Raw genomic sequence first — 25,149 nt, 5'->3', positions numbered from 1 at the left:
CTTGCGTCGGCGGCCGCCCCAAAATTCCTGTTGCGTAATTCCAAAGAAAACCATCTTTGAAGTTTTATCGGAAGCGGGGGCTGTAATTAAGAGTATGAAGGGCAGCGATTAAAGCCGAGGATTTGGAGCTGGGATTTCATTTCTATTCCTGGCTTTTGCCATGGAGCTGAGCTATTTCAGGCCGCTCACTTTCCCTGATTTTCCAAAAGCTGGGGAATGGTGCCACTTCCTGTTCCGGAAAAAAAAAAACCCAAACTACTGGATTTATTGATTTTTCTTAAAAAAAATTCGTTAGGTTTTGTTGTTTTGCCAGAGATTCCCGGGATAAAGGTGCCAGGTGTAAATTTGTGTCCGTGCTGGAGGCTTTGTAAGCTGTAGTTTAGGGAAAATTAAGGGAAAATCAACTTTATTGGTATAAAAGCATCTTGGTTAATGGAAAATCACCTTTAATAGCGGAAAATCACCTTTATTAGTGGGAAAATCACCTTTTTCATTGGAAAATCATCTTAATTATTGGAAAATCATTTTTATTTGTGGAAAATCATCTTTATTAAAGGAAAACTACCTTTATTAGTGGAAAATCACCTTTTCATTGGAAAATCACCTTTTTCATTGGAAAATCATACTTATTAATGGAAAATCATCATTATTCATGGAAAATTATCATTATTCATGGAAAATCATCTTTATTTATGGAAAATCACCTTAATTATTGGAAAATCACCCTTTTTATTGGAAAAATCACCTTAATTATTGGAAAACCATTTTTGTTTGCGGAAAATCATCTTTATTAAAGGAAAACTACCTTTATTAGTGGAAAATCATCTTTTCTCATGGAAAATCATCTTTATTCATGGAAAATTGACTTCAAAGTGTCCCAGAATGGCTTTGGATGTATCCCTTATCCAGACAGGGAGACAATTTGATGGATAAAAACCGGATTGTCCGGCTTGGAGGGTGGTGACTGAAGGTTCATTCCCAATGTTTGGCTCCTCCCAGGCTGATCCCAGCTCCTCTCCTGATCCATATTCTTATCAATAATCTGCGGAGCCACTCCCATCTCCAGACAAGCTCCTGGAGCTCCGAGGGATCCTATGGATCAAGGATAGGTTGGGAAGAACTTCCTGAAGCTCAGCAAGGCCAGGTGTAGCCGTGGGATGGACAAACCGGCGGCTGCCGAAGGATTCGGGAATGCTGGGAAGTGTTATCCCAAGGGCAGGTGAGGAAGTTTGGAACACCTCAGAAGGTCCAGGGAAGATTTAATCCTTGTTTGACCACAGCTGGGCAACCTCAGGTCATTTTGGGTTATCCAGAACCTGGAAAACCTGGGAGAATCCAGTGGGGAATCACCAGGATGCAGCACAGGATGTGTGAGGAGAAAATGAGGGAGCCAGGCTGGCTTTGCATGGAGAAGGATTCTGGGGAGATCTCAGGACACCTTTCTAAAACCAAAACCAGGTTTCCAAACCGGTCAGGTTTTTGGTTAGTACTGGTTTTGCTTCCTGTGATCAGCTGCGTGCGATTTTATCTGTTGGGATTTCTGGGATGCAATCCAGTGCCTGTAGCCCCATGCTTGTGGAAGGCCTTGACGCCCATTTTGGGAATTCATTTGGGTTGAGCTTTCCAGATTATCCCAGTTGTTCCAGGTTGGCCAAGGCCAGGTTGGGTGGGAATGTCTGGCTCGAGGACACAAACTGGGTCAAGGTGGAGATTCCAGGGAAGACCTTAAACGTGGAATGGTTTGGGTTGGAAAGGACCTCAAAACCATTCAGTTCCACCCTCTTCCATGGGCAGGGCCACCTTCCACTCTCCCAGGTTGCTCCAAGCCCCATCCAACACAGCCTGGAATATTCCAGGGATGGAGCAGCCACAGATTCTCCTGTGTTTCACCACCCTCATCGTAAAATTCTTCCTTTAATCCAATTATTCTGTAAATTGAGCAAAACCCTTAAAGATTTGGCTTAAAAACCTTGGCAAAACAATTGGCCAAGTGTAGGGGCCACGCTCCGTCACATTCCTGCCCCTGAGAAGCCGGGATAGCCGGAATCCAGCAGTGCTGCTTTTTAAATATTAACCAGGAATTAACTGGGAATCCTGCCCCGGGCTCCAGCCAATTCCAGAGGCTGCTTGTTAACGCTGGAACCTCAGCCGGTGGTTTTTAATGATTCCCAAAAACTTGGCTCATCCTGGAAAAGCGAGCGTGGCCGGCTCGGCCATTCTCAAGAATGTGCAACCACTGCTCCGACCTCCAGCGGATCCTGCAGAGATTCCCTGCCCAGCTCACACTAGTGGGAATCTCTGGGATGGATTTGCTCGTTTGTCAACTCTGCTCAGAAACCTCGTCAGAGATGGATTGGAGGTGGCCTGGAGTTCGTTTGGATGGGGATAATTAATGCTGGATGGATGGAAACCAAGCCATGACTCCGGTGGATTTGGAAGATCTTGGAAGCAACAACTCCAAAAAACTCCAAGAAAAAAACACCCCTCCTCGGGCTCAGCCAAAATAAAGGATGGAGGAGCACGTGGAGCTTGATGCTGGCACCTGGAACAGAAACCTGGGATCTGGAGGAGTGGGAATTCCCTCCTGGAAGGGTGTGGACCTTGCTAATGGCAGTGGGAGGAGCTCTTGGTCCATCCCATCCAGGGAATTTCGGTGTCCGTTGGGTTTGACGATCCCGTTTTGTCCATGACTGGCTTCCAGTGGAGTTTTTTGACGGAAAAAACGACATTTCCACCAGGAATTTCCCCAGGGATGCTGCTGTACGGGATGGGGGGTGGAGTGCTGGGAAGCAGATCCGTAGGGAAGGACCTTGGACAACTCCTGAACTCTCCTGGAATCCTGGAGTCACGGAACGGTTGGAAGGGACCTTAATGCCCATCCAGTTCCTGGGCACGGACACCTCCCACTATCCCAAGTTGCTCCAACCTGGCCTGGGACACTTCCAGGGATGGATCTGGGATCCATCTGAATTCCACCATGGATTTGGGGATCCATCTGAATTCCATGGATCTGGCTACAGCTCTGGGATCAGAGGTGATGCCTTTCTCTCAGGAATCCTGGAGGAGGAGGAGGAAATCCATTCACACGCGCTGGGGAGGAAAAAGGGATTAAGCAATTCCACACAGCCATAATTCCAGGGCTAAATCCCATTTAAATGAGCTTTGACAGAAGCTTAATTTCATTGCCTCCTTGCTCCACTAAAATTTTGGAGCTTTATCCTATTAGGAAGATTTGTTTCTTTTCCCTCTTTTTTTCCTCCCGAAACCAGCGTTTGATCCGAATTTTATTAAGGAGAGAGCCTTAACGAGGAAATGTGGGGGGATTTTTAGGGGTCTTTTTCTGGAATAAAGTTATTTCTCCAGATGTTTTCTGATTATTTGCCCTTTGTTTTCCAAATGGGACCAACTCTGAGCACATTCCCACCGGGAAGGGCTGTTAAGGCAGAAATAAACCTTTTTCTGTGCTCCTTGGCAGTGGGGATGGATAATATTGGAAAGACGATGATCAATACCTGGTTTTTGGGAAGTGCTGGAGGGTCTTGACATGGATTCATGGCCATTGGAAAAGCGTGGAGCCAAAAACACGGATCAAGAATGGGTTTGATCCTACAGGAGAGGCTTTAAGTTCTTCTTGAATCCCACACAATTCTTCTTGGACTCCCAAGTTTGAACTCCCAAGTCTTCATTGAACCCCACCAAGTCCAAAAATCAACTGGGAAATTCCATCCCATGCTTCCAGATGGTTTTTTTTCCATGTTTTTCCAAGTGTGGTGTCTCTTGGAGGGGGTTGGTGGTGTGACTTTCTCCATCTTCTGGGAGCAAAAGCTCTGCAGGCTCAGATATAAATGAAAATGAGGAAAAAAGGGGTTTTTTGGGGGGGATTTTCCTCTTCCCGTATTGGCTCTGATCATCCGAGGTTGTTGAAGATCGGGAGCGGCACTCGAAAAGGGTGGGATGAAACCAGGAGATGTTCGGGATCTGCTCAGATGTTTTAAGGGAAAATTTGGTCTTTGAAGGGTTGGAGATCATGAAGCTGGAGATCACAGCCACGGGTGGCTTGGTCATCATCTGGCCAACAACTCAAAATAAAAAATCCATGACTCCAAGCTCAAGCAGGTCCCGGGAGCAGATCCAGGACATCTGGATCCCATCCTGTTGGGATTCATCTCCATTAATCCCAGAGGAGACATTGATGGTAACTCCCTGTTCATTCCTGTTTTCCAGTTCGTCGCCTTCCGGAGTGTTCGAGAAGGAATACGACATTTATCGGGATTACAGTGCGGAAGGACAACTCCTGCACTACAGGTAGCTGGAATTTCCCTCCGGGATTGGGGTTGGGATGGGTGGAGCAGTGAACATCACTTTTGTTTTATTCCCACTTTTCCAAGCCTTGTCTTCATCCCTTCCCTTCATGTGTTGCCTTCAGGTCCTTGTGGAACTCCAAAAGTCCTCAGGGAAGCCCAAAAAGTCCTGACTGAACCCCAAAAGTCCTTCTTGAACCCTACCAAATTCATCTTGGAACCCAGATCTTCATTGAAAACCCAAAATTCTCACTGAACCCCACCATGTCCTTGCTGAGCCCCAAAAATCCTCATCGAACTCCAAAATTCCTTCTTGAACCCCACATCTTCACTGAACCCCAAAATTCCTTCTTGAGCTCAAAAAATCCCCACTGAACCCCCAAAAGTCTTTCTTGAACCCCAAATCCTCACTAAACCCCAAAATTCCTTCTTGAGCTCCAAAAATCCCCATTGAACCCCCAAAAGTCTTTCTTGAACCCCAAATCCTCACTCAACCCCAAACGTCCTCATTGAACCCCAAAAGTCCTTCTTGAATCCTCCAAGTCCTCACTGAACCCCAGAAGTCCCTGTTGAACCCCACCAGGCCCTTTTCAAAACCCTAAAAATCCAAGATGAGGTTAAGACTGGATTTTGTGAATTTACAGAGTCACTCCTGCCTGGTTGCTCCGGGTTTTGATAAACCCCAAATTCCTGGATTTTTTCTGGAGTTTGGGATGAGTGGAGGCACCTCCAGCTCTTCCTTTGTTTTCCATGTTGGAAGTGGAGGCCACAAAGAGCGGGATGCTCCTCATCCCTTCTCCCAGCACATTTTTTTCCACACGTTCCTGGATTTTCTGGAATTGGCAATAAGTGGAGGTACCTCCAACTCTTCCTTTGTTTTCCGTGTCGGAAACAGAGACCGGGAAGAGCGGGATGTTCCTCATCCTTTTTCCCAGCACATTTTCCTGCTGTTCCAAGACGGCGAGCCCAGCATGCCGCTTTCTGCATCCCGATCCAAGACACGGAAAATCCCCCTGGAGGCTCTGGCCACTTTCCATCCCACCTTTCCCTGGAATTCACTGCCTCCAAGTGACCTCCTGGGAAGCGTCTGAATTAATTACCACTTAAGGAAGAAAGGGGAAAAAATTCCGAGCTTTCCAGGAGGGAAAACCAGCAGGGCGATGGAATCAGATTTTTATCCTCGCCAGCCGAACGCTCTCCATGAATCCATGGACAACCCGATCCCATCCGCGAGCTGGGTGGATGCAATTCCCAGGAAGAGTGGGAAGGAGTGAGATTTGGGAAGCTTGGAGCTGTTTGGTTGGGAAACAGGGATTGGTGGTGGGAATCCGGTGGGATTTGTTGGTGAGGGGGACATGGAGCAGTGACAGGGGCAACGTGGATTTGGGCTGGTGGCAGTTAAAAGCTTTGGTGTCACTGCACACGTGAGCTGTTGGCATCAGCTCTGCCGCAGGAGACGCCTCCGTCTTCCCAATCCCATAAAAACCCACGGAGCAGCCCTGGCCACCCTTCCCCCAGCCCGCCGCCAGCCAAGGAGCTAATTAGCAGCTTTGCTTAATTAGCTGTGAGTGGACATCCAGAATCCTTCTGGAAGAACGAGTCTCTGTGGGGTGGGATTTTGGTTTAACCCTGTGAGTGCCACGAGATGCAATCGGAGCTTGTGATGAATTCCTGTTAATGGGATTAATTATGAGGGGAAAAGCTAATCATGGAGTCATGGTTGGGTGGGACCTCAAAGATGATCCAATCCCACCCAAACCCCTCCAAGGGCAGGGACACCTTCCAGTATCCCAGGTTGCTCCAAGCCCTGTCCAACCTGGACTGGAACAATTCCAAGGATGGGAAGGATGATGCTCTAGGACCTTGGGAAAGGTTGCCAAGGGATTGGGAGATCTCTGGTTGTCCCATGGGTTCATGCCACCACGGAGATGACGGATTCGGAGCAGGATGGAACCCAACCAGAGCTTCAAAGTTCCATCATGGAGTGGGATGAGCCCTCAAATGCTCCCAACTGAAGCAGCCACAGCTCCCTCAGATCCATCTGCTTCCAAACCCCATTCATGAAACGATCCTGGAGGTTCCAGGATCAGCTGGAAAATCAGTTCTGAAAGCAAACAGCCTTGGCAGGTCTTTCCAACCTTCTTCTCCTCTAGTCTGGCATTAATTCCAGAGGTTTTCCTCTGGAAAATGGCAGAGGGAGACAGGATTGAGTCCCACAGCTCATCCATGGTTCTCTGGTGGACGGGAAAGTGTGGTGAGACCCAGGTCATGGTTCCTGCCTTCCTCCATCCCCTCTGTCCGGGAATGGAGAAGCTGGAGAAGTCCCAGATGTTGGGACAAAGTGTGGGATCAAGGTGGCTTGTGGAGAGAAGCTGGATCTTGACTGAGAAATCCCGTGGGATTCGGCTGGGGATCGTCACCCATGGAATTGTCACCACCTCCAGGTGCAGCTCTGGGGTTCAGCTCCCTGGAGCACCCCAGGAGCTGCATCAACATCCTCAGGAGCAGGGAAGGATTTTTCCACTTCCTTGGAGCTCCCAGCCAACAATTCCTCAGGGGAATTTTTTCCAATATAATTAAGATTAGTGGGTGTCATTAAGAGGATGACGTCATGCTCTGTCTGCCTGGAAGGCTTTTGTCGGGAAGCCCTGGAATCCCAAATCCCATCATTCACCATCCCTGCCCTTAACCCTTTCCCTCTTCATTCCCTCTGGATTTGTGATCCCTGGAGCTGTTCCTGTCCTCATTCCATTGAGGGAGTTGAACCCTCTGCTAATCCAAAATCAATCTTCCCATCGGGAAATCGGCTTGTCTGTGGGAGAAATCCAAAATTTCTGTCTTCATCCCATGGTTGCGTCCAAGGCTCCAAGGTCCAAGGCTGTTCAAGCTGGTTTTTATACCAAAAATCTTCAAAATTAAGGACTTCCTTCTCCATTTCTCCTCCTGACAGCCAGGATGGCACCAAAGTTCTCCAAAGCTGTGGCAAATCCCTCATTCCAGGTTTTGGAGCTGGAGAAGGTTCCCTGAGTGTTCCAGCTCTTTGTAAAAAGTTGGGATGTCCAATCCATGAACAGGGAGAATCCCGCTTCTCCCGTGGTTGTTTTAGGAGAGGAGGACGGCGGCTGCTTCACCTGCATGGGATCCTTGGCTTGGTCTTCCTCAGTTTCTTCCGGACCTCCACATCCAGGAATGTTGGAAGAGGTCTTCAATCTTCTTGTGCTCAACGGGAATCACTTCATAGCAAAGAAATTGGGGAAACAGGGAGAGAATTTGGGCTGGCTCCCAAAAATCCCGGCACCACCATTCGGAGCTCGACGGAACCTCGCGTGGAGGCACCTGAGGTGGTTTTGGAGGTGGATTGAAGTCTGCAGAGGTTTAGGAAGTGGTTGTGGTGGTTGAGCCACCTCTGTTTTGGGAGACAGCCGTAATTTGCCAAAAATTTTTGCTTTTTCAGCTGTTTTCACTTCTTGGTTCTCATGGGAATTGCTGGATTCATCTCCAGCCATGGGAATCTTCAGTGTCCAAATTCTGCCCTGGCCACGTTCAGCCCTTTTCCATCCGGATTTCTTGTCCTAGTGCCACATGGATTCAGGGAATGGCTGTAATTTGGCAAAGTTGTGTAAATCCAGGCCCAAAATTCAGGAAGAGACTTGCAGGAGCTTTGGAGAAACCCAGGAAGGGGGTGAGGAACCACCACGCCGTATTTTAAGCTTGGTTCCAACTGCCAAGTTCATAAATGTGACCATTTCTGACTTTTTGAGGTCAATCCATTGTCTGGTTCCCTTGGAAGTGAGGAAGAGGAGCAGAACTGACACCGGTGATTCCCTGGGGAACCACGAGATGAAAACCCCATCTTTTGGGAAAAAAGGGATGAGCTTGATGGTTGCTCTTGGGAGTATCGTGGTGGTGGGACCTGCTGAGCTGGGCCTTCTGCCCAAGCCCCATCCAACCTGGCCTCAGACACTTCCAGGATGGAGTAGCCACAGTTTTTCTGGGAATTTCATTCCAGCACCTCGCAGAGAAGAATTCCTTCCCCAAATCCCACCTAACACTGCCCTCTGGAAGTGGGAAGCCATTCCCTGTGTCCCATCACTGATGAACAATTCAGGCTGGAGGAGAAAAGAGGACCAAGAGGAGAAAAGGCTTTGGCAGAGGGAATGGGCTCTGGGGAATGCAAAATCCACTCAGAATAGGCGAGCGCTAAAAAAAATCGCCATTTTTGGAACTCTTTGTTGCGCTCCCAGAGCCAGCGGGAGCAGATTCCCTATTGATCGGCTATTTCGGGAAATGTCACTTCTGGTCTCTTTGTACTTCCCAGCTGATTCCTCATAACAATAAAGGCTCTTCTGTGCTCCTTTCCCAGCGTTCCCTCCTCCCTCTCCAATCTGGAAAGATCTCCTCTTGTTTTCGGTGACATTTGGATTTCGGGAAAGACGCTATTTTTGGGGGATTGCTTTAATTGGGATGAGCAGCTCCCAGTGGCTCCCGGGAATTTGGCGTCGGTGTCGTCCGTGCCTGGCTCGCTTGTGTTGTTCTTGTGCTTCCTCCTGGTGGGTTCCCAATGGGATTGATCCCAAAGGAGCTCATCCGAGTTCATTTTGGTGTTTCCTCATCATCTACATCCCATAAAATCCTTTGGTTATGGATTCGTGACCTCCAATGTCCTGACCTGACCATCCCACCAGGCGATGTTCAAACAGCTGCCGGAAAACGGCAACAAATCCATCCTCCCGGCCCTGCTTCTCCTGAAAAAAAGTGGGAATGAGATGGTGAGGGATGGGATGGCTCATTATCTCCCTCTGGTCTTCATCAACTTCCATGGTTGTTAATTAGTGCCGATGCCACCGGAGCACAGCGGAACACCGGAGATGTTTCACGGAGAGATTTGGTGTTGAGGGCTTGGAACTAAAAGTGATCCCATAGCGCCATCCGGAGACAGGGATTGGACAATCCCTGAGAGTTTTGGGAAAATAATAGAAATTTTTAATTTTTTTTTTTATGATATTTTGATGGGTATAATCCTTTGGGAATATTTTAGTTGGAGAAGGGAATTGTGTGCGGAGGAGCTTCAGGGGGTCGTGGACATCCACCAAACCAAGATTTGATGTCAACAGACTTTGGGCTTCAACATTCCCATCGCTCCAAAATTCCCCCAGAAAGACCAAACTGGATTTTCCCCTTCCCAGATATCCCATGGGTTGTGTTGTATCCATCAAATCATCCTGGGAAAACTCGATCCTGGCACTCACCTTCTTCCCAAATATCCATTTTATTTCCCAAATTACACAGATTTCACCTCACTCATTCCGGTTTTTCTAGGAATCAGCTCCAGCCAATCAAAAAGCTTCGTAAAAAATTGAATTCCAAGGAGGAAGTGATGCTTCCGGGCTCCTAAAGATGGGAAGAGGGATTGGAAGTGTGGAAGAAGGGTTGGAGAGGCCACGGTGGGGTTGTGAGAACCCCAAATCCCACAAAAACTGAGAAACAAGGGCTTGAGCAGGAATTTAAGATTTTAAATTTTAAAATTCAGAATTTAAAATTCCAGTCCAAGCCCTGGGATATCTCTATGCACGGAATTCCGTAGAATTCCATGTAAATTTTTGGGAACAGCACTACTTGCAGGTGAGGAGCAGCAAAACCTTAAGGATGAAGGATTTTAGGATTTTCTCCTACAGTTTAATTTAATTCCAAATCAGCGTAAAACATGAGATTTTTGCATGATTATAGAGGCTTGATTCCTGTCCTGAGGATGTTTTTCCCGGCTGGAAAAATGCAGATGGATCACGGGAGGCTTCAGGTGGAAGCCTGGACGTCTTCAGGCTCTGCTGCTCACCTTTCCTCGCTTTTTTCATGGAGATTTCTGTGCCGCTGGAGCGGCGCCGGGCACCGCGCCAGGCACAGGGAGGTTTTTTCCGCCGCCGGCTCATCCCTGACCCCGGATTTCCCAGCGGGATGCGCTCGGAGCAGGCGGTGCCCAGCTGGGAGGGAAGAGGGGCCGGGCTGCTTCCCTCATTCCCATCCCAGTTTAGCCCTGGAAAACAGAATTTTAAGCTCAGGTGGAATGCAGAGGGAGAAGATGCTCCCAAATCCCGTGGCTGGGGGAGGAAGGTAAGGAAGAGCGGTGGGAATTTGGGAATTTGGGATGGCACAAGAAGCCGGGATGGTGGGGGGTGCCCAGGGATCTTTTGCTTTTCCCGGAGAATCTCGATGCGTTCCGTCGGAAACCAATATTTGAATTATTCAAATCAGGGGGTTTTTTCTCCCTTTCCCAGGGAGGGGAAAATCCATTTAATCCCGGCTCTAAATTTTAATCTTCACCTGCAAAGTCTAAATAACGCCGGGGCAGGGAAAGAAATCCTGGAAAAACGTGTGGTTTGGGTCGGTTTTGGAAATATTCTTGTTTTTAAACCTCACGTCGCCGCCTCATTCCATCAAAATACAAAATAATTTTGGTTTAAAATAATAAAATATTATTTTGAAATAATTCCGCTTAAACCCGGCTGTGATTTATTCCCTCACCTCGATGGAGTGGAGCTGCCCCTCAGCTCCACTAAAGGCATCAGGAATTCGTACTTTTGGTTGTTTTGGTGGGATTTTAAGGAATTTTGAGCTGTGGATGGTCGGAATTCTCACCGGCATGAATAACGATGTGTAAATGGAGCGGGGGGGCATCCATTCCAAAAAAACATTGGGAAGCAAAGGAATTCCTGGATGAGGGCTCCAGGTTTCTCCTCTCCCCTCCATCGTTGATTTCCCAAAGGTTGGAAGAAGATCAAGGAGGAGGCATTGGAGCAGGGAAGGAGATTTAGGAGAACATGGAAAAATCCTGCCCTAAACCAGATGGAAATTATGTGGGAATCATGCAAATTTCTGAAGAAATCAATTTCTTGGATAGGAGATACGGAGGGATTTGGGAAGAGGCTTTGTCATGGAAATGTACAGAGCAGGAAAAATCTTCCCCACACTGAGAAAACAGCAGGGAGAACCCGGTGCCAAGCCAGAAATAACAGGAATATTTGGAATTTCTGCTGGATGCCCCATGCCAGCATCCCTTGAATTTCTCGGAGCAGCCGCGCCGCACGTGGGCAGCGATTTAAGCACAAAAATTGCCTTTTTGGGATTCCTTTTGCTGGCAGAAAATTCCATTTATTCCATGGGGTTTCTTTGGTGGGGGGGTGGGTTTAGCCATAATCCACGGAGCTTTCAGGAATATTGCTTCCCATTATTTAATATTTGGGATTGAAAGCTCGGCCGGGACGAGGCGATTTGACAGAAGCGCCGCTGCTCCGTTGGGGATTTTTATTCGGCTGCGCCGCTGCCAGATGCCGCGGGCTGGAATATTAATGCCAGCTGCAAAGCTGGGAATTAAGCGGTTGTTTCACCTGGTTTGAGTGAAAACACCTGGATTTAGGAGGGATTTGGGGTTGGGTGGGGGTGGGGAAAATGTGGAAACATGGATTTCTGCAGGGAACTTCTGGATCGTCTCATTCCAACCCCTTTCCATGGGCAGGGACACCTTCCACTATCTCAGGTTTTTCCAAGCCTTGTCCAGCCTGGCCTTGGACACTTCCAGGGATGGGGCAGCCACAGAGTCCCTGGGAATTCCAGTTCAGTTCCACTGGGAATCCTCTGTGGCTCTTCTATTTCCTCTCCTCACAATTCTTGGGATCTGTGTATAAAAATCAGGTTATTCATGAGGATTAAAGACCTCTAGCTCTTCCAGAAGAGACAGCCAAGATTTTTGTCCATGATTTGAGCAGGAAAAGCAGATTTTTGAGGAGTAAAACAAGGTTGGAAGGGGCTTGGAACAACCCAGGATAGTGGAAAGTGTCCCAGCTCATGGCAGGGGAGGGAACTGGATGAGCTTTAAGGCCCTTTCCAACTCAAATCATTCCACAAATCCATGATTTTGTGGTTGTGGATGGAATTTTAAGGGTCTGGAAGGGATCCATAAGGGGTTGAGATCCATCAAACCAAGGTGGAGGAACCCAAACTCATCCAGGTTTTTGACAGCAAGAAGTTGGCGGGAGGCTCAAGTCCCCAGGAGCTCCAAAGGCTCTTCCTAAGGTGGAAAAGGAAGGCATAAATCATTCCCAAATCCCTTGGAGAGAGGACAAAGTCGTGGACAAACAAGGAGAGGCTGTGGAGCCTCCTGCAGGGAATTGTTTGTGGGTTTTTGTGGGAATTTTTCCCTCAAAACTCAGCGATTGAGCTCACTCCACCTTTTCCTGGGGGGTGGAAGGGACAAATGGCTGGGAATAAACGAGAATTGGAGAGGGATAATCTGGGAGAGCAGACGGTGCCTCCGGCATCTTCTGTTCCAGCGTGGGATTGGTGACAGGATGTGCTTCCCTGTGTCTTGGGAACAGTAAATTCCAGCTCGGATCCCTCCTGTGAGCTGGGCAGCTCCATAAAATCCATCTTTCCTCTTCTTCCTGAGTGTCCCAAGGACTTGGAGCAGGGATAGAGGAGATGAAAATCTCCTGTGCCAGGGAAGAATCCCTCACAGGAAAATTTCTTCCCAATATCCAATCCCACAGGCAGGGACACCTTCCACTATCCTGGGTTGCTCCAAGTCCCATCCAACCTGGCCTTGGACACTTCCAGGTATGGGGCAGCCACAGCTTCTCTGGGAATTCCACTCCACAGCCAAAAATTCCTTCCTGTTATCCCATCCAACCCTGCCCTCTGGAAGTGGGAAGCCATTCCCCGTGTCCCGTCCCTCCATGCCTTGTCCAATATCCAATCCCATCCAGTCCCACCCAATCCCTCACATCTCCATCTCTCAGGTGCTCGGGAATATCCATCCTTCAGTCTCTGCCGTAGTTTGGGAGGTTTGGGACCAGCCTCCCAAATTCTGGTGGAATTCTGACCTCCTCCCCCCGTGATGTTTCTCCCCGCAGGACCTCATCCCTCCGATGGAACGCCGGCACCAAGGAGCGGATGCTGATCAAGGTGACGGATCGGGAGCCCAGCTTCCTCCTCCACCAAGGCAACGGTTACACCCCGGAAAACCAACCGGGCTCCCGCTCCCGCCGGCCCTCGGGCGGCCAACAGTCGCCCAACCTCCAAACCTTCTCCTCGGATGCCGACAACTCCGTCTTCTTCCCGGAGAGGAAGCAGTCGCCCTTCCTGAAGAGGGCCGAGCACGTGGGCAGCTGCTCGCCGCTGCTGGGCCGGGGCGATTCCTTCTGCTCGCCACTCCAAGCCCAGCACCGCAAACATTCCAGCGAATCCCAGCCCTCGTCGCCCCGCTACGCCTACGAGCCCCCGCTCTACGAGGAGCCCCCCATGGAATACCAGGCTCCCATCTACGACGAGCCTCCTGTGGACATGCAGTATGAAGCCAGCGGGAGCTACAAGGCCGGCTCGCCACAGAAATCGCCCATCCGGAAGCCTCACCCTTTCCTTCAGTCGCCCAAGCAAGGCTCCAACTCACCCTACCAGCAGTTGGTGCTCACCAAGCAGAAGTGTCCTGACCGCTTCATGAGCCTGGAATACAGCCCGGCTGGCAAGGAATACGTCCGGCAGTTGGTCTACGTGGAGCAGTCGGGCTCCAGCCCCAAGATGAAGACGGGCTTGAGGCACAAATATTCCCCCAACCCCATCGGCGGCTCCTACTCGCTGCAGCACAGCCCCTGCCTGGTGCGGGATCAACGCCTGGAGATCAAATCGGGCGACTACAGCAGCATGGAGGGACCCGACTTCTGCCCCGGCCCCACAGGCGCCCAGGTGGCCCAGGGCGAGGACTCCATGTCGTGGTCCAGCCAGCAGGACACCTTGTCCTCCACCGGTTACTCGCCTTCCACCAGGAAGAGGAAAAGCCGGAAGCCTTCGGTGAACCACGATGCCAACGCCTCCTCCACGGACGGCTCGGGGGAGCGGGAGGCGTTGGGCGAGCTGGGTGAGGAACGAGCCGCGCCAGGACCCAACAGGTCACCCATGAACCGGACGGAGAGCAAGGCGGCCGAGGCAGAGGCGGCGCGGGGCTTCCCGGAGCCGTTCCTGGCGCAGGCGCGCCTGGCGTGGGAAGCGCAGCAAGCCCACTACCACATGAAGCAACGGAGCAGCTGGGATTCCCAAAAGGACGGTTCGGGCTACGAGAGTGACGGAGCACTCCCGCTGCCCATGCCGGGCCCAGTGGTGCGAGCCTTCAGCGAGGACGAGGCGTTGGCGCAGCAGGAGAACAAGCACTGGAAGAGGAACACCTTCGAGAAGCTGGGCTTCCCCCAGATCCTGCTGGAGAAAAGCGTCTCCGTCCAGACCAACCTGGCCTCCCCCGAGCCCTACCTACATCCATCTCAGGTAACGCCCACGGGAATGGTTTCGGTTTTGGGGGTCTTCACCGCATGGCCAATCCTGGTTGGAGCTCCTTCTCCTCCAGTGGGATGGTCCCTGGGGTGATCCCACAGCAGGATTTGGCACAGGCACCTCTGTGCCATGACAGCCTCAGCTCTGTGCTGTGGCTTCTCGGTGGGGGAGCAGATCCTGGATCCAACTCCCAGGAGATTCCTGAGTGCCCATTCCTGGCTCATCCCTCAGGGAAGTTGGTCCTTGCCAAGGTGGTCCTTCAAAGTTGGTTCTTAGCAAGGTGGTCCCTCAAAAAAGTTTGTCTTAGCAAGGTGGTCCTTCAAAGAAGTTGGTCCTTGCCAAGGTGGTTCTTCAAAGTTGGTCCTTAGCAAGGTGGTCCTTCAAAGAAGTTGGTCTTAGCGAAGTGGTCCTTCAAAACCTTGGGATGAAAGAGCCACCAGTTTTCCAGGATTTGTTTCCCAGAGTTGTGGACCACCTGGTCCCTCCCTGGAGATCCCTCCAGCACCAAACTCCCATTCTGGAGGAGACCCTTAAGTGAGACCTGGAATTGTTGGAGCTGGTGCATCCCATGTGCCCAGATTCCAGCCCATCAGTTGTTCTCCTGTTTTGGATATCCTCCATCAGCTTCTGGATGTCCTCCATCTGTCCCCTCCAGGGAAAGGCTGGGAAAGGCAGGGAAAAGCTGTCAGGGCTTCCAAAAAATGGGTGATGATGCCACATGCGGGGATGAATCCCACCTGGAAAACTGCCTGGAAGATGGAATTTGGAGTCAGCAGGAAGGAGACCCTGGACATGGACCTGGGAAACAGCAAATCATCTGGAAAATTCCGTTTTTGTCCATGGAAACATGTAATGAAATTGTTGGAGCATTGCATCCAAAGGCAGCAGAAGATTCCTGAAGCACAATTGTCCCCAAGGATTCAGTGCTGCACAAGGAGGTCCAGAACCAAAACTGGAGAGCTCCAGATCCACTTTGGATCTTCATGTCAGGAGAAAAAGCTGCTGCCATTAGTGATCCTATGCCTTCTTCACACAGCTTGGGACATGGTGGGAATGTCCCACCATGTTTCTATCTTTCTCCTTCTCCTTCCCACCAGGTTTCTGTCCTGGTGGCCCCATCTGTTTTCCTCAACCTCAGGGACACCAAGGTGGTGGGACACCAGCACCAATTTCCCAGAGAAGCTGCGGCTGCCCCATCACTGGGAGTGTCCAAGGCCAGTCTGGACGGTGTTTGGAGCAACCTGGGATCATGGAAGGTGTCGCTGGCCATTGGAATGGGATGGTCTTGAAGGTTCTTTCCAACCCAAACCCTTCCATGGTCATGGCTGTGATTGTCACCAGTGGAGTGTCCCCACACTCAGGTGCATCCAATCCCCATCCATATGGCTCCAGGACCTTCTCCCTTGATGAATCCCTAATTTCTGAGGTGACACCATGGTCACCTCATGGGACAGGCAGGAGGTCATGGCCTGTTTGCAGTTGATGCCTGATGGTTTATTCCCCTTCTTGTAGGCCAGGGCATCCCCCAAGTTCATTTAGGTGCTAATTAAAGCTAATTAGGGCTGAAGTTAATTTCCTATTGGCTCTGGCAGCAGAGGATCCATCGCATTTCGCTTCTGGTGTCACTCCCTGGCCTGACCATGCTCTCCTTGGCTGGAGAAGGTTGATGACCCCAACCAATGTGGTTCCTTCCTTCTCCCTGGGTGTTGTTGGTGGCTCTGGTCATGGACCAATTTTTGGAAAAGCCACTTCCCCAAGAGCTGCCAACTAAGAGACCTTCGAGCATCTCCTGCGTCTCTTTCCACCCAGGAAACCCCATGGGCCTTCAGTTTACCAGGTTGGAGGACACAGAAGGACCTTTGGGGCCACAGTGACAGCAGGGCTGGGTCCTTTGAGGGGTGAAGCTCCCATGTCCAAGTCCCACGTCCCTGCCATCGTCACCGCGGTCAAGATGGGAGTGGAGTCATGTCAATGGAAAGATCTTGACATTGGAACAGGATGAGTTGTTGAAGAGACAAGAAACTTGACTTGTTTGAAGAAGTAGAAGCTCCTGCCAGCAGCTGTGGTGGCTCTTTGGGTGGCTTCCTTGTCCCCTCCTGGGTCCTTGCACCTTCTGCTTTTCTTCTGTTCCTCATCTAAAGCCCAACCCCAAGTCCGTGGCAGCACTGGATTCACCTTAGCCACGGACTCTGCTCAGGGCCACCAATGTGGCTCCTCTACACGAGGTGGGGACAGCAGTGTCACCTCTGGATCGTGTGGCATGTCCTCCCCTGCCATGGGTCACGTCCTCAGAGCCCCTCAAACCCAGGTGGTGCTGTCCTGGATGTCACAGAAGAAATGATGAAGCCACCTTGGCTGGCTGCAGGACAATGGAATTGTCCATCTCCATTGTCCCTTGTTGGCCTCCTCCATGCTGGTCACCAGCTGTTGGGGTGTCCCTCCACCTCGTGGGGTGACATCCACAAGTTGTGCTGGTTCCAGTAGGAGGAGGACACTGGTCCAGAGGGGGCCTCTGGGTCCTTCCCAGCTGGATGCTCTGCAGAGGTCAAGGTAAAATCCTGAGCATCTCCTGTCCCTCAGGATGTTCAGGACCATCCACATTGCTCATGGCTTGCAGGAGCCACCAGCGTCCTCCTGTGGCTGCTGGAGAACCACCCTGGAAGATGATTTTGGGTAGAGGGGGTCTCCTGGGGGCTGTTAAAGGTGGGTGTGTCCCCAGCGTCCCCAAAGGACAGGTGGAACCCAAAGCCACTCGCGCTTTGTTTTCCCCTACATTGCCACCAACTTCTGCCCTTGACTCCATTGACCAAGAGAAAAGAGAGTCCATCCTGTCACTTGTCCCCACCAGTCCCCTCCCTCCTGATGCCAATCGATGCCACAGCCCACCGTGGCTGCTGGCACTGGGTCAGCTCCACTTGGCCATGATGGGATTGAGGAGAAGCTCCTTGGAGAGGATGAGGTTTATGGGAAAACCTCTGAATGCTGCAACAATTGGTTGGTTGGTTGGTTGACTCATTCATTCATTCATTCATTGGTTTGTTGGCTGGTCAGTCAGTTCATTGCTTGGTTGATTGATTAATTTGTTGGATCAATTCATTGGTTGGTTGGTTGGTTGGCGTGTCTGTTGGTTTCTCTGCCGATCAATTGTTTGATTGATCGGCTTGCTGGCTGATTTATTGGTTGAATGATTGCTTGTTTAATTGATAGGTAATTTTTTTGGTTGGTTGGTTGGTTCATTGTTTGATTGGTTGATTTATTGGATCATTCGTTTGTTGGCTGGTCAGTTGATTAATTGGTTGATTGATTGGTTGATTGATTGATTTGGTGGATCAATTAATTGGTTGGTTGGTTCAACCATTCATTCATTGCTTGGTTGGTCTTTTGGTTTCTCCACTGGTCAGTTGGTTGATTGGTTGATTGATTTGGCTTCTGGCTAATTTATTGTTTGGATGATTGGTTGATTCATTGGTTGATTGATTGATTGATTGATTGATGGACTGGTTGGTTGGTTGGTTGATTGATTTCTTGCTTGGTTGATTGATCAGTTTGTTGTCTGATTTATTGGTTGGATGATTGCTTGGTTGATTGATTGTTTTATTGGTTCATTGTTTTTTTTCACTGACTGCCCTACTGGTTGGTTTGTTGGTCTGTTGATTTCTTGATTGGTTCATTGGTTGATTGATTAATTGATTGATTGATTCATTAATTCATTCATTGGTTGATTGCTTGGTTGATTGATCCATTTGTTGGATGGTTGGTTGATTGGTTTACTGGCTGGTTGTTTCATTGATCAGTTTGTTGATTGATCAATTTGTTGGTTGGTTCATTGGTTTATTGGTTAGTTTTTTGATCTGTTGATTGCTTGCTTCATTGATTGATTAATTGATTGATTGATTGATAATTGATTGGTTTGTTGGTTGATTCGTTGCTTGGTTGCTTGATCCATTGGTTGGTTGGTTGATTGGTTTACTGGTTGATTGGTTTGTTGATCCATCAGTTGCTTGCTTCATTGATTGATTGATCAGTTGCTTGCTTGGTTGGTTCATTGATTGATCCATTAGTTCCTTGGTTCATTAATTGATCCATTGGTTCATTGATTGATCCGATGGTTGGTTGCTTGCTTCATTGATTGATCAGTTGCTTGCTTGCTTGCTTCATTGATTTATCCGTTGGTTGCTTGCTTAGTTCATTCATTGATCCATTGATTGGTTGCTTGCTTCATTGATTGATCCATCGGTTGGTTGCTTGCTTCATTGATTGATCCATTGGTTGGTTGCTTGCTTCATTGATTGATCAGTTGGTTGTTTGCTTGGTTCATTGATTGATCCATTGGTTGGTTGCTTGGTTCATTGATTGATTAGTTGGTTGGTTGCTTCATTGATTGATCCATCGGTTGGTTGGTTCATTGGTTTATCGGTTGGTCAGTTTTTTGATCTGTTGATCAATCGATTGATCAATCGATCGTTCCATCAGCACTCCCACCCCACCAGCACTGCTGACCTGTCCCGCCTGTTGTCCCCCAGTCCGAGGACCTCGGCGCCTGCGCGCAGTTCGAAAACAGCCGGCAGACACGGAACATGATGCCGAGCGCCAGCTGCGTCTTCCCCACCTTCAACCTGCGCAAGCCCTCCTCGGAGACGGACATTGAGAACTGGGCCTCCAAGCACTTCAACAAGCACACCCAAGGGCTCTTCCGACGGAAGGTCTCCATCGCCAACATGCTGGCCTGGAGCAGCGAATCCATCAAGAAACCCATGATCATGACCAACGACCGCAACGTCAAGAAGGAGGCGTGCGAGATCTTCAAGCTCATCCAGATGTACATGGGCGACCGGCGGGCCAAGACGGACCAGCTCAACGTGGCCTTGGAGATCGCCACCAAAGGTTGGAGCATGCAGGGGCTGCGAGATGAGCTCTACATCCAGCTGTGCCGGCAGACCACCGAGAACTTCCGATACGAGAGCCTGGCTCGCGGCTGGGAGCTCATGGCCATTTGTTTGGCCTTTTTCCCACCCACTCCCAAATTCCATTCCTACCTTGAAGGATACATTTACCGGCACATGGATCCGGTGAATGACACCAAAGGTAAGTGAGGAACCGCGGCCTGGTGGCTTCTGTGGCTGTCTCCAATCCTGAAAGTGTTCCAGGTCAGGTTGGATGGGGATTGGAGCGGCCTGGGATAGCAGAAGGTGTCCCTGGATGGGCTTTGTGGTCCTTTCCAATCCAAACCATTCCATGATTCCGTGTCCCAACCCACTGATTTGGTTCCTTTCCTCTTGGCTGAGTCTCCTTGTGGAAAGGTGGATCCTCATCCAAAACATCTCCTGGAGGTGCACCCGGTGCTGTGGGGCCTTTCCCACCCTTCTCCTTCCCAGAAATCCAACAGGAGATCCAAGAGGAAATGAGCTTTGACACCTCTGTGGGATCAGTGTCACCTCCACTCCTGGAACTTCTCCCATCCCCTGAAGTTCCTTCCAACACAAACCATTCCCTGATTCCATGGTTTCACCATCATTCCCACCTCCAGATGTTCCTTCTCAAGTAGCATTGGATCCAAAATCCTGTGATTCCACGGTTTCACCATCATTCCCACCTCCTGATGTTCCTTCTCGAGTAGCTTTGGATCCCAAAAAAACCCCCTGTGTTGAGATGGAACCCAGAAGATTCCCATCTCCCGAGGTTTTTGGTCATGGCCGGAGAAGGACACAGAAATCTGGGAAATGTGGGAATTTTAGGAGATCCTCTCCAGCCTTGGGATTGGTTGTCCCAAATCCTTCCCCATCTGGACATCCCCATGAGTTGATGCCACCTCCCAGTGGGTCGTGGATGAGGTGGGATTGGGAATCCAGGAAAATTTAGGATTTTGGATCCCAAATTTCTCACGGGGTTCCAAGGTGTCCTTCAGCTCCTGGAGGACACAAGGAGAGGATCCCACCCCAGGAGGCCACGGAAGCTGGAGCGTTCCCGATGGGAATTCCCAGGAATGTTGGGATGAGTTGGGTTGGTCCCACCAGAGGTGTCAAAGTCATTTCCCGCTGGATTCAGCGCTGAGGGAGAGTCTCCGCCCCCAACTCCTCTCCAGCCAATCAGAGTCCTTCCCTGGGAATTCCCGAATTCCATCCTCATTTTGAGTTTTCCGTGTTTTTTCCAGGGATTTCGTTGTCTTTGTGTTGATCGGTTTTGTTGTTGACGTTGGTTTGTTTTAATTTGAATTTTCTATTCCATCTCATTTGGTTTAATTTGCATTTTCATTGTCATTTTAATTGGGTTTTTATTCACAATTTTTTTTTATTTTCTTCCTTTTATTTTGAGTTTTAAATATAATTTTTATTGTAATTTTCTTTTTATTTTCTTTATTTCTATTTTTATTTCATTTTTACTTATTTTTTCTATTTTTAATTTACATTTTTATATCATTTCTTTTTGTCTTTATTTTCTGCTTTAATTGATTTACAGTGTATCTTTAATTTTTATATTTATTTTCTTTAATTATTGCTTTAATACTTTTATTTTTTTTATTTTATTTTATTTTATTTATTGATTGCTTTAATAATTCTATTTTCACTTTTTTATTTCTTTTCCAATAAATTTTTAAACTTTTCTTCATTTTTTAACCTTTGCTTACTCAGTTTTATTTGGCTTTATTTATAATTATTTCAATTTTAATTTTTATGATATTTTATTTTAACTTTGCAATTTTATTGAACTTTTTTTATTTTCATTTCCATTTAAACTCCATTTCAATGTTTTAATTCAATTTCATTTCAGTGTTTTATTTTCATTTCCACTTTCATTTCCTTTCAGTTTTTATTTCCATTTAAATTTTTTCATTTTCCTTTAATTTTATTTCAATGATATGAAATTAATTTGATTTTATTTTAATTTCAATTTAAACTTCAATTTTTATTTTAAGTAATTTCAAATTTATTTCAATTTTCCTTTTCATTTTATTTCAGTTTTATTTCAAATTCAATTTTCATTCGTTTTTATTTTAGTTTAATTTCAAATTTTTATTATAATTCCAATTTCATTTCAACTAAATTTCAGTTTTAATTTTTATTTCTAGATTCATTTTATTCTCAAATTTCATTTAATTTCAATTTCCATTTCATTTCAAATTTGAATTTCAACTGTAATTTCAATATTTAAATTTTAATTTTACTTTAATTCCCATTTCACATCAAATTTTAATTAAAATTTTAATTTCAGTTTTCTAATTTTAATTTAATTTTTTTAAATTCAAATCACATTTAATTTTAAATTTCAGTTTTATCTTCAACTTAATTTTTTTCAATTTCCATTTAAATTTAATTTTTTTTGTATTTAAATCGTAATTTTAATTTCAATTTTAATTTTAATTTTTATTTCAAATTCAATTTAATTTTAATTTAAATTTTAATTTCAATTTAATTTTAATTTTATTTTCAATTTCATTTCAATTTAATTTTAATTTCAATTTCAATTTTAATTTTAATTTCAATTTCATATCAATTTAATTTTAATTTCAATTTTCATTTCAATTTAATTTAAATTTCTTTTTTTTTTTTTCATTTCAATGTCATTCCAATTCCGTGTCAATTCCCGTTGTTCTCCCGATCCCGGTGTCCGTTTCCCGCGGGAATTCCCGGTGTTTTTCCCCAGTTTCGCGGCACCTCCGGCACATCCTGGCAAGGACCAATCAGAAGAAACCCAAATTGCGAAAGAAACCAAAGCCCCAGAGCGAGGAGATCCCGGGTAGGGACCCCGGAATTCCCGGAATTCCCCAGGGAACCGAGGGATGGGAGAGGGACAGCAGGGATAGAGGGATGGGGGATTCATTAATTAATTGGGGTAATTAATAGGGGTGAGGTTGAGTTGGTGAAATTTAGCTATTAATAACATTATTGTTAATATTTAAAATATTAATATTATTACATATTAATATATTATCATAATATATTAATGTTATATATAAATACATTATCATAATATATTAATGTTATATATTAATATATTATCATAATATATTAATGTTATACCTTAATATTATATATAACATATATTACTATTATAGTAATATATAATATTGATATATTAATATATTAATGTAATATATAGATATTTTGTACTTATATATTTATATTATAGTAATAGATAATATCGATATATTAATATATTATTATAATATATAGATATTTTATATTTATATTATACCTTTATATTATATATTAATATTATAGTAATATATAATATCAATATATTGATATATAACATCGATATATTCATATTATCGTATAATATTGATATATTTATATATTATATTAATATACTACTATAACATAATTATTAATATTAGTATTAATATTGGTATGAATATAATTAGTATTAATATTAGTGTTATATAAATAATTAATAGAAATAGTGATATTAGTGTTAATAATAAAAAATAGTACTAAGAAATAAAAATGTAGGCATAATAAGCGTAATCATAATGATAATCATAATAGTAATAAATATTATTATAAATATTATTTTTAGCATTAATATCACTTAAAATACTATTATTATTTTATTAATAATAAATCATAATAGAAATGTTAGTATTAATATAAGTATTAATAATAAATAGCAATATTAATAATGTAGGAGTAATAAGGCTAACAGTAATCATAATAGTAATAAATATCATTGTTATTATTAATAGTAATAAATATTACCATTAATTTCAGCATTAATATTACTTTTAATACTAGTATTATTTTATTAATAATAAATCATAATATGGATGCTAGTACTAATATAGATATTAATTATCAATAGTAGTAATAATAAATAATAATGGTAATAGTAATAGTTATAATAGTAATAACAATAATTTAAAATTTAATTATTTTTATAATCATTGTTATTTTCATTACACTGTAATTTGGAATTATAATTATATTGTAATAATATTTATATTTATATCTATAACTAATTACAGTTATATTTTAATTTCTAAGTATATTTATATACTTATTATGTAATAATAATATAATACAAAATAATATAGAATAATAATATAATAATTATATTACAATTATAATTATACAATAATTCTATGATTTATATTATTATAAATATTTTATTATTATATACAGATAAAGTTATGATTATATTGTTATAATTATAAATGTTATTATATGCAGGTATATTATTACAGCAGTGTAATAATTAATAATAATTGCATATAATTAGTATCTATAATTTAAAATCTTCTTAATTAGAATGTATAGGGATATGTTCTATAATATGTCAAATATATGGAGTTTATTGTATACTATTATTACTATTATTACTACTATTATTATTATTATTTCACACTCATTTTGCTATTATTATTGCTATTATTTTATTAATACCATATTATTACTATATTATTATAGTAATAATGATATAATCATTCTTGTAATAATTGTATACTTCTACTATATAATTAGTAACTCAATTAATCACATATAATACAACTTATGTGTTAATAGATACATAATATATATTTATTTTTCTAATTTCAAATACATAATTACAAATTATATATATTTTAATATATAGCATTATACACAATATTTTCAATATCTTTATTATTGTAGATATTGACAATGATACATTATGATGTAATTATAATATTTAAAATTGCTATTATTATTAATATTATTAGAGTTAAAATAAGTTACTCTATATTAATAATTACGATATTTGTAATGGTATTAATTATTTAAATTATTAATATATGTCATATATAACTTTAACATTAAATATAACAATATTACATTATTAATATATATTAATACATACCATATTATTCATAAGGCATCGATTTAATGCTAATAATTAAAGAAAATAAATTTCATTGATTTTTATCACATTAATATAATTAAAATAATATATATAGTTTATTAATATAATTTAATTATTACCATTTTTTCAATTAATACAATTAATGTAATTGAGAAAATTACCTAATATAAGTGACAATATTTATTGTTAATTATGATCTTCATAATGATATTAATTATTAAAATTTATTAATAACGATTTATTAATACAATTTTTATAATTAATAAAATTAACTTAAAGCTATGAATATATATAAATATATATTTATATATTTTATATAATATGTATATATTATAATATAATTTTATTCTGCTTTATTATTAAAGTTTCTTAATAATGATGTATGTTTAATATTATATATAACTAAATATAACATCATTTAATTATTAATATTAATTAATATTTATTAATATTGTTTTTAAATACATCAATTTAATGCTAATAATGAAAGAAAGTTAATTTTATTTCTATATCTGCTACTTTTGATTAGTATCATAATATACATAGTTTATTAATATAATTTATAATTATTATAATTTACTATATAATATAATAATTTATTATTTATTAATAATATTAATATAAATTATAGTAAAACAATGTAAACATAAATTTATAATTTATAAGTTATTATATTTCTTATTACTTTAATATTATATATTTATAATTAATATGAATTTAT

At 44.0% G+C, this 25,149-nt stretch overlaps 1 protein-coding gene across 2 annotated transcripts in view; it reads left to right on the top strand.

Moving 5' to 3' along the window:
* ARHGAP39 (Rho GTPase activating protein 39) overlaps positions 1 to 25,149 on the top strand; it is a 99,803-nt gene that overhangs the window by 67,087 nt on the left and 7,567 nt on the right. The window contains exons 3-6 of one of the 2 annotated variants that reach the window (XM_014262232.2): positions 4,225 to 4,305; positions 13,205 to 14,606; positions 19,136 to 19,697; positions 22,254 to 22,346. In XM_014262232.2, coding sequence (XP_014117707.1) covers positions 4,225 to 4,305; positions 13,205 to 14,606; positions 19,136 to 19,697; positions 22,254 to 22,346 — 2,138 coding nt within the window. The remainder of the gene's footprint in view (positions 1 to 4,224; positions 4,306 to 13,204; positions 14,607 to 19,135; positions 19,698 to 22,253; positions 22,347 to 25,149) is intronic. The other variant, XM_088060739.1, reaches the window with a different exon arrangement.

This window comes from Pseudopodoces humilis, chromosome 1 (genome assembly GCF_049639895.1).
Source record: "Pseudopodoces humilis isolate 2021_Gansu_Grassland_sample_001 chromosome 1, ASM4963989v1, whole genome shotgun sequence".
Taxonomy (NCBI): Eukaryota; Metazoa; Chordata; class Aves; order Passeriformes; family Paridae; genus Pseudopodoces; species Pseudopodoces humilis.
The sequence above is the reverse complement of the archived record's forward strand: the minus strand, read 5'-3'. Positions and strand labels throughout refer to the sequence as shown.